Genomic DNA, 13,532 nt, shown 5'->3' on the forward strand with positions numbered 1-13,532 from the left:
CTGACAGGAGACTAAAGCCCAGAAGGAAGAAAGAATCAGTGAAGGTTTCCCAAAGAAAAATAATTAAGACTTTTTATGGATAAGGGAGCTTTTTTATGGGATTGCATTTTATACTATTTCACTTTATGGCGTTCAGCCTGCACCTCCACGAAACACTTGCTCTCACCACCTATAAACCTTCAGGGAACTCAGAAACACCAACCTTGATTCTATGGTGCATGGGATCTGCAAAGACTGGGGGCAAGGGGGCGTCTGATGAGACCGAAATGATGCTTAACAACAGAGCGGAGCAGGACAGAGAGCTAAGGAAACAGTGGGTGCAGAAGCCCAAAGTCAGAGATACTTTATTAGCCTGCCCTAAGGCTCCCTGGAGATGGTAGGGGAATACTTTCTTCAGTACATTAAAAGTGATAAGTATACTTATGTGACACAGGGTAGCTGTATTTTCAGTATTTCACCACTTCTTGAAAAGATGCAACAAGAAAAAGTGCATGACGGGTCCCTAGGACAGTGCCAGAGTTTCAGTGAGGATATGCTGATGCTCTCTTCCTACAGACTGTCACTTCCTATCTCTTTCAAACTCACTTCCTAGCATGTGGTCCTCCTGACACTCTACGGGTGATGCTAGGCTACAGTCTTCCCTGCATTGAGTCCAAATGCCTTTACCATGTGCTCCCCAAAGTAACAGTCCTGTGTCCAATCAGAGATGGTTCCTTCACCACTGTCCTCACCTCCTGGGACGTTTCCCCAGGCTGCCATGTGCCAGGTTCCAGAAATAAGGGAAGACAGGAGAGAAAATGACTCTGAGTAGACGTCAGCTGACAGCCAAACCTTATGGGCACCTCTGCTCACACGGGAGCAATTGTCTCTAACAAGTCACAGAGCAAGACAACATGAGAATCCAAAATAACAACGGGCACGAGAGGCAGAAACTTCAAGAAGAGATTACATTGTTCTTTGACCTGAAAGTAGTCACTCACCCAAACACTTAGGGCAGCACTGTCCTGGGGGGGTGTGACTAAGGTGCTGGGGACAAGAGAGAATGGGACAGACTTCTCTCACGCACTGTGTCCTGCCTCCCTAAGAAAAGAGAGAGAAAGAGAAAAACAAAAAGCACATTTTTAAAAGTCAGTGCATATAGATTGTACAATCAAGCTATTAGGAACAAAGCTAAGGTCATCCTTCTTTAGTAAAGAGGCCTTGGGCTTATTGCTAAGGTCATTATTATTGCTCCCAAACATCCTTTTATCTTCTCGGAAGGCCTCAAAAAATTTAAAGGTGTGCCTTTGGAGAAATGGTTAGAGAAAGCATCTTGGATCGCCCACCCATGCCACTTTTCTTTTTCCTTCTCCAGTCTAATTTTGGAGTACAAGTCAGGTAACCAACCACCTCAGTTTGTTTAGGGTAAGAAACTTGCAGTAAAATACAAGGAAAGTCACACACACATAGACACACACACACACAGAGAGAGAGAGAGAGGGAGAGAGAGAAACAGAAATGCTTCACGCAAACCAGAACAATCAGGCCATTCTATTGGTCACTCCCTGTCTATCCTCAACGCCATAAGCAAGCAGAGAAGCCCTCTTTGCTGAGACTGTTTCTGGCCCCCATCTTTCTGCAAATATCTTCCTCTAGGGAAGGCTTCCCGCTGCCTTGTCTTGCACTTGTCACAGGCTGAGCAGAGGAGGGACCAACCAGAGGAAGCAGCCCACCAGCTGAACACCACTGTTCTGGAAGTCAGTGGGCAGGACGCCCTTCTGCTGCAGGTAGGGTGCTGACCCAGTTGGCTCCACTGACAAGTAATGAGGTTGTGATTTGGGGAGAACCCCCAGAGGTCTATGGGAGAAGTTTTGGAGCCTCTGAGTATTTTCTGTCTTCCCTCCTTTGTTCTTCATTTTTTCCAACTGCCAGCACTTCTCATTAACCAGAGCCTCCTTCTTTCTCTGCCTCAGTAAGTTGTCGCTGTATTTTCACAAAGGTGGGGCAAAACAAAAACAAAAACAAAAAAAAAAACTTGGCAGTTAACTCACATCTGACAGACTGGCAAGGCTGGCAAGAAACCGTCCATTGGGATATTGTGGTGGTTTGACTCAGGTGTCCCCGATAAACTCATGTGCTCTGAATGCTAGGTCCCCAGTTAGTGGCAATTTGGGAACTGAAGCCTTCTGGAGGCAGTATATTATTGGGGGCAGGCTTATGGGTGTTATAGCCAGTTTCCCCTTGCTAGTGTTTTGTACACTCATGTTGCTGCTGTCCACCTCATGTTGACCAGGAGGTGATGTCCATCTTCTGCTCATGCCATTGTTTTCCCCTGCCATCATGGAGCTTCCCCTCAAGTCTGTAAGCCAAAACAAACCCTTTCATCCCACAAGCTGCTCTTGGTCAGGTGTTTCTGCCAGCAGTGAGAACCTGACTGTAACAGATATGAATTTGCTAGATGAGCTTTATAAATAAGGTGATTTAGTTTTTAGGGAAATAAGTAAATTTGGTGACTGGATCTCCAGACATATGGGTTTACAGTGGAATAACTTCTTTTGGATCTGACCTAGAACCACACCATTGGATTTACAGGTACCTATTGGCTTGAAGGTAATTTATATTTCAAGAGGCCTCAGGAAATGAAGAACTCAAGACTTAAAGGAAGTTGGGCCTTGCAAGGGAAAGATCCAAGTCATTTCCTCACACCTCCCCTGCCTGTCTGCAGAAGTGACAGACATTAGTCCTGGTATTTGGGATTCTGTTCATCCCCCACTCCTACCCAGCTTCCTTCCCCTGCCCTTTGTTTCTGCCTTCCCTGCCTGTTCTCACCATTTTTGTATTACTATTTATTTTTTTTGGTGAGGTAGAATGAGAAAGAGAAAGCAAGCTACATGTCTTTTGAAATATTTGTTATTTTAAGTCTTCTAAATGTTGGATAGCTCCCTAAACCAATACAGAGCATGCAAGAATGTTACCAAATGCCCTTCTGTTTTTATGTTATTTCCAGATAGGCAAGAATCATTAAAAATCCCGCCAAATCATGGCCTGAACTGAGATTTCTCACTCAGCTCTGCATAACCTTAAGAGGCCTGTCAACAGACTTTGTAGGTGAGTGAACAGAGTTTGTCCAAACTCCCGCTACAGGCCCAGGGTAAGCGTGAGACGCAGGGCACACCCAGAGGGAGCAAGGATGCTGCTGCCCTTAGCTTTGATTTCAACGAAATGCATCTGCAAGCCATTCCCTAAACTCCAGAGGCTCTGGCTACACAAGGGTGTCTGTGTGCTGGCCTCTCTTGGGTGCATAGAGAGAACATTCTTTTCATTGATATTCCCTATTCCTATTGGGTCCACAGCTATTTTTAAAGCATATTTTTAAAAATTAAAAACGTTTTAAAATATTGCAGAATTGCCAAAAGTTAACTTGTCCAACACTTTTCAAAGCTGGCAGAAGATTATGTGTGCTCTAGTCATCTGCCTTACCGTAAGGTCAAAGAGCACATTTTGCATTCCTAATACAACTGCAGCTTGTGCTGCCCCAGAGTCGGTTAAAGTAACTCGAACTCCAGTCTGGGTTTTCTGGTGTGGTCAGGTTTTGTTTTGTTTGGGTGGCAGTCCTGTGGCCCAGCCAAAGTCCCCACATTGATGCCAATTAATGCCTCCAAAGAAAGTGCTGGCTCTTCTCAGGAACACAGTTGCAGCTCACAACCTGCCTCTCTGATTTCAGCTCAGCAAAGGCTCTGGCTAAACTACTATCTGTGGTAGGCTATAAACTAAGTGGGTTGAAATAACAAAAGTAAACATTTCTGTTTCTAAACATGAACACATTCCTACCGTAACCATTCTACCTCAGGCTCTATCTGATCATCATATGTGCTTTTCTAAGTCGAGAAACTGCCCTGCCTTGACTATTTCACTTATCCATCCGAGTAGGCAGGATTCATATATTCAGGACGCCTCTCAAGCATCTGCCCACCATTGCATTATTTTATCACATACATTAGGCCATCACATATGTGCTAGGAATAGAGCTGAGAAAATAATCTACAAAAATTATGCTCTTTAAGAAACTTTCATTACTGGCCAGCATGTTCCCACCTCTGCTGAGGTGTGACATGACTCACTGGACTCCCTTAAAGACAGGCATGGTCATGTGGTTCTGACCAATGGAAGAAAGATAGAAATGATGTAATACATTTTTGGCCTAACTAGTAAAACTTCACAAACAGGCCCTCCATCTCTCACATTTTCTCTCTCCTAGATGGATGGCTGACAGAATGGAGTTGAGAAAGAACCTGGCTCCTTGGGTCTACTTGTGAAAATCTGCCCTCCCCCAGAATCTTGCAACAAACTGTGAGATGAGCAGTTGATCCCTATCAGAATCTTGTTTCGGTCAGGGTCAATACTGATGCAAGATTTCAGAGCTCAGAAGGAGGGGGTCCCTCAAATTTACGAACCCTGATTTTTGGTCCTATCCTATTTTAACAAATACTTGATAAAAACAGACTTGAGAAGGACAAGGTATGAATTATTATTGACTTTATTTAGGGAGAAATCACAAGCTGTGAGGTTTATTTAAGGGAAATTGGGATCTGGGAAGTAGGCTGAAGCAGAGTCATAAGCATGTGGGAAGTAGGAAACACGCACCCATGTGGAGGCCACAGCACGGTTCATGAGGCTCCTTTAAGAGACATGGAGATCTTTAGGGAAAGCGGCTGGAGCAGAGCCATAAGCACGTGGGAAGTAAGACCGATGTAGAGGGGTTTGGAAGAAATATACACTCACGTGGAAGGTACAGCATCCATCTGGAGCTTCCCCATGGCAGAAAGTTAAGAGTAAATGGTGATGGTTCGAGAATGGAAGAGAGAGTACCAATGCGGTGAGAAATGGGGAGTAAAAAGAGTTATACCCATGGTTGCCCTAAATTTGGAGAAATTACAGAAATAGCAGACCTAGGGTTTATAGGTGATATCCACACAGTAGATCTAGAGTGTAAGGGAAATACACATGTGGCAGACTCCGAGACCAGAAGAAAATCACACTTGTAATTAAAGTGAGAAGTTACCCCAAATTATAAAGCAGAGGAAAGCAGAAAATTACCCAGGCCAAGAAACAGTGTTCTGCTCTGCCCACACCCAGCCAAGCTGGGTGTGTGTGTGCTGGGGGCAGATTTAACATGTATATGTGTCGCTATCACAAGGGACAGAGAGGGTGCAGAGCCAGCAAGAAACCATATGGACAAGCCTTTGTAGTCAGTTGAAAGTGGATTCTTAGGGCTAGAGAGATGGCTTAGTGGTTAAGGCATTTGTCTGCACAGCCAAAGGACCTCAGTTTGATTCCCCAGGACCCATGCAAACCAGATGCATAAGGTGACGCATGCGTCTGGAGTTCGTTTGCAGTGGCTGGAGGCCCTGGTGTGCCCATTCTCTCTCTCTCTGTCTCTTTCCCTCTTGCTCTCTCAAATAAATAAATACATAAACAAATTTTTAAAAAGAAAATGGATTCTGTAGATGTAAAAGGTAGATCCCAAATGCCAGCCCATCTATGCAGTGAAGGCTAGCCCACATAGGCACTGAAGGCTAGCCCACACAGGGGGTGTGCTAGACCGTGGGCAGCGAGGGATACTGCAACGGTTGTGGGTGAATTTCGATCAGACATGAGTTTCATTCCTTAGTTCATTCCTTCCAAGGTGGGGTGACATCTTCTGGTTCCATCTTTGGGCTTCTGTCCCTAAAGGAAGCTAGATTTCTCCCGAGTCTCCTACCATATCAAACCTCTCAATGAAGCCTTTCAGAACCCTAGATTTCCAGGAACCACGTACTTTATTTTGGCATCTACCCTCCTGTCTGTGGAACACACACACACACACACACACACACACACACACACACACACACGTATTTATTGGTACATGCATAAAAGCTTAATTTCACAATATGACCTTAGCTTTGTCTCCAAGCAGGACTTTCTAAGGGATGGGGCCTATATGCGTGCTGTCCTCAGAAGAGTGAACATTCAATAACACCCTTGCCAGTGGACAAGCAAAGTCCTCACACACAATGAGCTCCAGAAGCTGCAGCGTTCTCTCTAGAGCTTGTTGCCTCTGGGATGCTGATGAGCCGGCAGGGCTCTGGCTGGTCTGTGCCCATTTACCTCTGGGTCTCCTTGAGTCTTGCATATCCACACCTTCCATTCTGTGCATGTTTGGTTCTTAACTAAACACCTGTGGATCTGATGTGTCCCAGACCAAAATTCAACCTCGGTATGTAAAGCTACTGCAAGGGATTTGATATTTTAAAAATATTCAAAGGGAGCCAGGCGTGGTGGCGCACGCCTTTAATCCCAGCACTTGGGAGGCAGAGGTAGGAGGATCGCCATGAGTTCAAGGCCACCCTGAGACTACAGAGTGAATTCCAGGTCAGCCTGGGCCACAGTGAGACCCTACCTCGAAAAACCAAAAAAAAAAAACCTCAAAGGACTAAACTATATAGACACAAATGGCTCACCCTCACCTAGTCAAGAAGGAACAGAATGCTAGAAACTTCCCTGCTACCTACATGTTCTAATTTTTGCCATTTGCTTTGCTTTAGAAATGGAACTGTATTATAATTGCATATGCAAGTATATTTTTGACTGTAGTTGTTACCAAAAAAGCCCAACTAGGGCTGGAGAGATGGCGTAGTGGTTAAGCGCTTGCCTGTGAAGCCTAAGGACCCCGGTTCGAGGCTCGGTTCCCCAGGTCCCACGTTAGCCAGATGCACAAGGGGGCGCACGCGTCTGGAGTTCGTTTGCAGAGGCTGGAAGCCCTGGCGCGCCCATTCTCTCTCTCTCCCTCTATCTGTCTTTCTCTCTGTGCCTGTCACTCTCAAATAAATAAAAAATAAATTAAAAAAATTAAAAAAAAAAAAGCCCAACTAAGTTCTCTTCTCTCCTACTTTACTCTCATTTTAGCTGATTGAGTCAATTGGTTTATGTTGAAGTTTGACCTAGACAAGCAATTTTGCTGTGTAATAAGAATCCACAGTATTGAATGCAAGATGCTAAAACCACAGCCATGTGCAAGTGGGACTCCTCCTAACCTCAGGGAGCCACTGGGAATTGGGGATTGGAACTTGGAAACCATCCTGCAGCATGTGACATGGTATTGCTCCCTTCATAAGAATGCAGAGTCTGGCTCCCTCACAGAAGGCTGAACAGGTACAAAACAAACAAGCAAGCAAACAAACAAAAAAACCAAAACATCCAGCCTGTCCAGAATGTGGTAGTCTGTAGCTGACTCATTGCTAAGCATGCTTCTTTTTTCTTATACTGTCTTAGAAACAGTACACTAGCTACTGGGATGGTGCTGAGGAGAAGGGAGGAAGAACATGGGCGGCCAGTGTTGGAAATAAATATATGTTGAGTGGGAAGGGTTCATGTGTGGTCCCTAATTCTGACATCACCACAGCTGGTGAGACAAAGCTGTCCGGTGAGCAAAGCCACTGGTCTAAATTATAGATTGGGTCAAAACACTACCCAGAAAGAAACAGATCCCTTTAACCATGCTTCTTTTTGGTCTACAGACTCATAGTGGTAAATATTCAGATCACAACCCTTCCCACAGTAAAGGCTAGCATGAAGTTTAAAAAAAAGAACGAAAAGACTTCTAATCAAAGCAGGTCAAGGAAGGGACCTCGCTGCTGAGCTGAGGAAGCAGCAGAGCTAGAGGGTGCAGGGAAGAGAGGATCCCTCTCCACAATAGGTAGTGGTGACATCCCAAGTTGCACAAGGGCTCAGGCTGACGGTCTGTTATCACCTGGACAAAGCCTCCCAAACCCCTACTATCACCCCAGAACAGAGATGGGGGGAACTAAACCTTGAGGAACTTGCCACCCAATAAATAGACAGGGATGAAATGTGACTTATTCTAAGATCCAAGCCAAGTTTGTTTCCATCTGCTCCCAAAGGCTGTAGCAGAACGTTTTCAGCTGAGGTGTAGCATCCCGTCAATGGAAAGGTCAGCACTCGCCCCTCTGAGCCATGCCTTCTGCCTTCTCGGTTTGCAGCTTTGGGTCGGCCTGTCAGATACGCATGGCTTAGACAAAGTGTGCAGTGCGTGGTTTACTAATATATCCAAGTCATGGAGCCGCTTTATCTGCTTCCCTTTCTCCCGTTATGGTCTCTGCTCCTCCTTCCCATCCCCTTCCCTCTGTCTTCTTTTACATCTAAAACAAGATGTGCCTGTGCAGAAATTTGAAATATGGAGGCGCTCTCTGTAGTCTCAGGAAGGCAGTAAAGTATCCAGCCCTCAGCGAACCTAGTTTATAATGTACCAACAGAGGCCTTTTTTTTTTTCTGACAGCCCTTTTGTTAAAGAATTTGCTTTGGAGTCTACAAATAAATCTCCACGCCCGCCCCTATAATGGTCCCCCTTGGAACCTAGTCTTGAGTTCATGATGTGGGTCAGAGCCATGCTCAACACTCTTGAAAAAATAATATCGAGGGCTTCACCTGCAATTGTACTTAATTAAAACTGTAACTATGGAAACCAGGATGTGGTCTCCCAACTCCAAGGCCTTCCAGGCACATCCAGAGCTCTGCTTTGTGCTGATTCCAGCCGAGGCTCTGATGATGGGGCACAAGAAGGAGGAATTATGCTTCCTTTCTTGTCTCCCTGGCTTCCTGTTCTCAGCACCTCACCCAGAAATGCTGCCTCACTGGACAGTTGCCCGTGGTACCAACTTCTAAACAATGGTGAAGCACCACCAGTTTCATTTCACTGCCCATCTCCAGTCAGCACTTCTCCTCAAAGGCCTGAACATCAACTTCCTATGGCTCTCCTCTAACTCCCCAAGATTTAGCAATTCTAGTCTCTTGCCATGGTTCACTTGCCACAGAAGTTCACTCGTCGTCATCCTTCATAAGTACTTGGAATTCTTTTTTTCTTCATATTTCATTTTTAGTTATTTATTTATTTGAGAGAGGGAAAGAGGCAGAGAAAGAGAGAGAGAATGGGCACACCAGGGCTTCCAGCCACTGCAACTGAATTCCAGATGCATGTGCCACCTTGTGCATCTGGCTAACATGGGTCCTGGGGAATCAAACCAAGGTCCTTTGGCTTCACAGGCAAGCACCTTAACTGCTAAGCCATCTTTCCAGCCTGGAATTCTTTTCTTTTAAATCTTCAGTTACCAAGTTAACAACTTGACACTTACTAACAGTTCTAGTTAATTTATTGTCTTTGAATAACCGGGACGGTTCATACATAACTCCTGATAAGCCCTTGACTGATCAATCACATGTCGTCACCACCCAGTGAGCTTCCAGGTATCAACATGGAGCTTTGAGCATGTCCAGTGTTCTCAGGCAAAGCTTGCCGGTCAGCGCTCTCACTGCTTCTAGGCAAACACAGACACTCATGCTGACATATGCAATAACACACATACACACACACAGATCAAGAGAGGGGCATATATATAGAAACATGCATACATATTCCATCATGCATCACTTAATAAAGCCAATCTATTCCAAGAAACACATCATTAGGTCTCCTTAGATGATTTTGTCATTGTGCAACCCTAATCAGATTACACTTGAATTGAGATGGCTTCTTCATTAAGTGATATAATCTCATGGGACAACTGTCATGGATTCATTCTACTTTTGACTGAAATACCCTCCCATGGGACATGACTATAAATACACTACAATGGGATGTGTGTGTGTACGTGTGTTTGTACCACTGTGGCATAATACCTTCTGTGTCAGACTTACCCAAAAGATCACAGTTTTTGGAACATTAATCTATGAACATTAGGGTGAGGTACCTCATTGCTGTGTCACTCTCTTGGGTCAGGGAAGACATATGACAGCACCCCCCCCCCCGGCTTGCTAGATGTCACTAACGTCCTTTATACCCTGGTCATAACATACAAAAATGCCTCTAGAAAGTGCCACCCATTTCCCGAGGGTTCCGAATTGTGCCCTGATGAGAACAACAGTAATAAATCAGTGTTTCCTCTAACTGCAGTCCAGCAGCATGAATTTCACACATGCTTGAAACTGTTGTCCAAGGCACTGACTTGTGCAAAATGCCTCACTAGCAAGTGTTTCCAGAAAGTGGGGGCTGTGGCTTTGTGGCCCAGCACACATCATAACTTCTAACACATGCTTAGGACACATGTTTTGGATGGTGAAGCTTTTACACAGGTGGAAGAGTTCTCACTGAAAGAGCCAGGCTTGGGTCATATCCAAGCTGGGAAAGGAGGTGATGGAAGATGTAGGGTGGAAGCGGAGCCCAGAGTGAAGGTGGATTGGTAGAATAGCACTTCATCAGCTCACTAAAGTATCTGGCTGAGGCTGCTGTGGGCTTCTTACTACAGGATGTGCAAGTTCTAGAAGCTGTCTGCCACCAGAGCCCGAGCATTATGACTACATGTAATTTTCGGTTTCCAGGTGAGAAAATAAAAACTCAAATTTGGTTTTACACACAGAAAATCAAGGATATATCATCAAAGCTCTACCAAGATGCCCATGTGTCACATAAAAGTCTTTAGCAGTAAGTACCCTGGAGTACGTTCTGCTGGGATGAGGAAATACAAAAGTCCCCTTTGCACTTTACTACCATCCAGACAACCGTGTTCCAACACTCTGTCTGGAGGGCTAAGCCTGATAGAAATTCCTTTTTTTCCTCCCTATCAATATTTCTAAGCCCAACTGCAAAGGTGTTTATGGTTGTTTTAGTTTCCTATTGCTACTCTAACAAACTTCCACACAAACTTAGTGGCTTGAAGGAACACATACTTATCCTACAATTTGGGAGGTTTGAAGTCAGAAATCAGGTTCACCGAGGTAACATCAAAAATGCCTGAAGAGGGCTGGAGAGATGGCTTAGGGGTTAAGGCACTTGCCTGTAAAGCCTAAGGACCCATATTCGGCTCTCCAGATCCTATGTGAGCCAGACATGCAAGGTCGCACAAGTGCAGAGGATGGCGCATGTGTCTGGAGTTCGACTGCACTGGCTGGAGGCCTTGGTATGCCAATTCTCTCTCCCCTCTCTCATAAAAAAGAAAGAAAAAAAAATCCATGAAGGCTTTAAGAGATAATGTATGTCCTTGTCTTTTCCACTCTATAGAAGCAGCCACATTTCCTCGGCTTCAAGTGTCTCAGTGGCTGGTCCTCTGCACATGCCATCACATCCCTAACTCTGCCCCTGCCTCCCTATGATGTGGACGCCACAGGATGCCTACCCAGATAATCCAGAATAGTCTAATGAACACATCGTCCCTTTTGCCATCTAAGGGCATGGTCATAAGCTTACCTATCAGAACACAGACATCTTGGTATCAAAGTATAATCATCATTATGTCTACCACAATTATTAGTAGAAAAATTGTATTTAATTTCTCCATGTAGTCCTAGATGTGCTTTTCCAGACCAAATGTCACTACAGCATCCTAAAATAACCTGTTGGTTCAGCTTTCTCAACACTGAAGGACATACGAGGTGGGCCACATGCATCCCAAGATAGCTATGAATATAGTCCAACACATTACAGAAGAGAATGTCATGTCTCCATGTCAAAAGGTTGGACCCTTATATAATTTCCAATGGTTTTCATAAAGAAAAATATTAGCCAAGAATCTCAATGTAAATCCTGCTAATATGGTTCGTTAACTGAAGAAAGATGTCAGGTCTTCTTATCTGCTCCTATTATAAGGTGAAATTTAAGCCAGCACCTGAGTTCTCATCTCACTCATTCTCTTCTTGTCATGGGCAAATTTCGTGTGTTGGTGGACACCTTTAATACCAGCACTCAGGAAGCAGTGATAGGAGGACTGGTGTGAGTTTGAGGCCAGCCTGGGACTATAGAGTGAGTGCCAGGTCAGTCTGGGCTAGATTTGACACCCTACCTTGATAAAACAAAACAACAACAAAAAAGCACGTCTTGTCAATGTTAGTGCCCATAGTAGGAAAACTGCCCTTGTCAAGAGGCATTCTCAGCATTATCATAACTAACTGTGCTGACCAGTACTGACCCTTCAAGCTGAAGTATATACTTAGCTATTGATTTTGGGGCCAGTCACCCCTGAACCATGCCAGGAAAGGTGGACATGAATGCTCACACATGATCAGAAAGATGACCTCAAAATGACATAGAATATGGCGAGCGTACTTTTTATCCCAAGAGTTTCACACAAGTTGCCTGACCTGGTCTTAGTGGGGAGATGCCAGGCCATGCACTACACTATGTGGCCTGTGTCTGACAGCACAGCTCATTGCCACTCACAGCTGCAAATGTCAGCAACCAGCCTCGATGGAGATGGACTGGATTTCACATGCAGATACGGCCAGAGCTATAAGCCATGTTCAAGAAACTCATTAATAAGTAAGTGCCAGAAATGTCTAGACTATTGTTCCATTTACCCTACTTTCTTCTAATACTGTTCAGTATTGTTTGCTTAAGTCTTATTTAAAGGTAATATTTGTCTCATCTTCCCTTTCAAACTCTTGAGTTGATTCCTGTCAACTAGCTAAATGGCAGGAGTTTGGTGTCATATTTTTGCCTAATGTTTTTGCTTTAAAGAAGAGAAGTTCGAAATCTCCCTTCCTTAAATCTAAGCATTCTACTCTCTGAAGACATACACATCACAAATATGACTAGGGTGCTATTTGAGGGAAATTCCAAATGATTGTGAGCTTCTGTACATCTGTAAGTCCCCTCTGTATCTGTTTGAGAAGTAGGAAGGTAAGACCACCCCATGGGGCCTCAATCGGAAGTTTCTGACCAAAAGTCCTGGGAACAGAATGATGAGGAACATTCTGGGGATTTAAACAGCTTTGACAGTCTGTGTTTGTTTGTCCGGCAGAAGCAGGTGCTGAGGGACAGCTGGAACATAAGTGACTTGCCCTGAGGAAGATGTCACCCCTGCCAGAGCCCAGTGAGCAGAGGGGTGGGGTCTGCTGATAAGGATCCTGAGAGTCTGTCCACCGTGCCAGCAATCTTGGGGGTTCCCTGTCTTGTGAATCAATCAGTACATAAACAATGAAATGCACCAGAGAGCATCCTGCTAAAATTTCAGATTCCCAGAGACTCCGCAGACCACCCCAGTAGAACATTTCTCAATTACCACACGGGGAAAAAATGGAGCAAAAAGAAGGAAAGGAGTCCTTTTCCTTCCAGTTTTTGCCAAAGTTCATCCTTTCTTCATCATGCAAGTACTCAGAGCTGTCACTGACCCACCGTAGACACATCCAAAGTCCTCTCTACATCCTGGCCTACTTCCAGGAGATGAAAAGAACCATCACTGAGAGCTCACACCTCTTGTGAGTTATGAGCCATCCTGAAAGGAAGGAAATAACACCACCGTGTAGCAGGAGGGGTGTTTGTCATGTTCCTGGACAGTCTACACCACAGCAGTGCTGTCTGTGCCGGCCTCAACTGGACAGAAGGGCCTAGAAATACTGGACAGCAGAGACAGAGCCATGTATGACCATGGGGCTGGGTTCCTAAGGCCCCTGACCTTAAGTCTGACATCTAAATAGTGTATTTGTGCTACCTATTTTATGTACTG

At 44.8% G+C, this 13,532-nt stretch overlaps 1 protein-coding gene across 3 annotated transcripts in view; it reads right to left on the reverse strand.

Moving 5' to 3' along the window:
- Nucleotides 1-13,532, reverse strand: part of Bmper (BMP binding endothelial regulator) — a 254,257-nt gene that overhangs the window by 114,617 nt on the left and 126,108 nt on the right. For all 3 annotated transcript variants that reach the window (XM_045135611.1, XM_045135609.1, XM_045135610.1), the window contains exon 7: nucleotides 981-1,080. In XM_045135611.1, coding sequence (XP_044991546.1) covers nucleotides 981-1,080 — 100 coding nt within the window. The remainder of the gene's footprint in view (nucleotides 1-980; nucleotides 1,081-13,532) is intronic.

Source organism: Jaculus jaculus, chromosome 16 (assembly GCF_020740685.1).
Source record: "Jaculus jaculus isolate mJacJac1 chromosome 16, mJacJac1.mat.Y.cur, whole genome shotgun sequence".
Lineage (NCBI taxonomy): Eukaryota > Metazoa > Chordata > Mammalia > Rodentia > Dipodidae > Jaculus > Jaculus jaculus.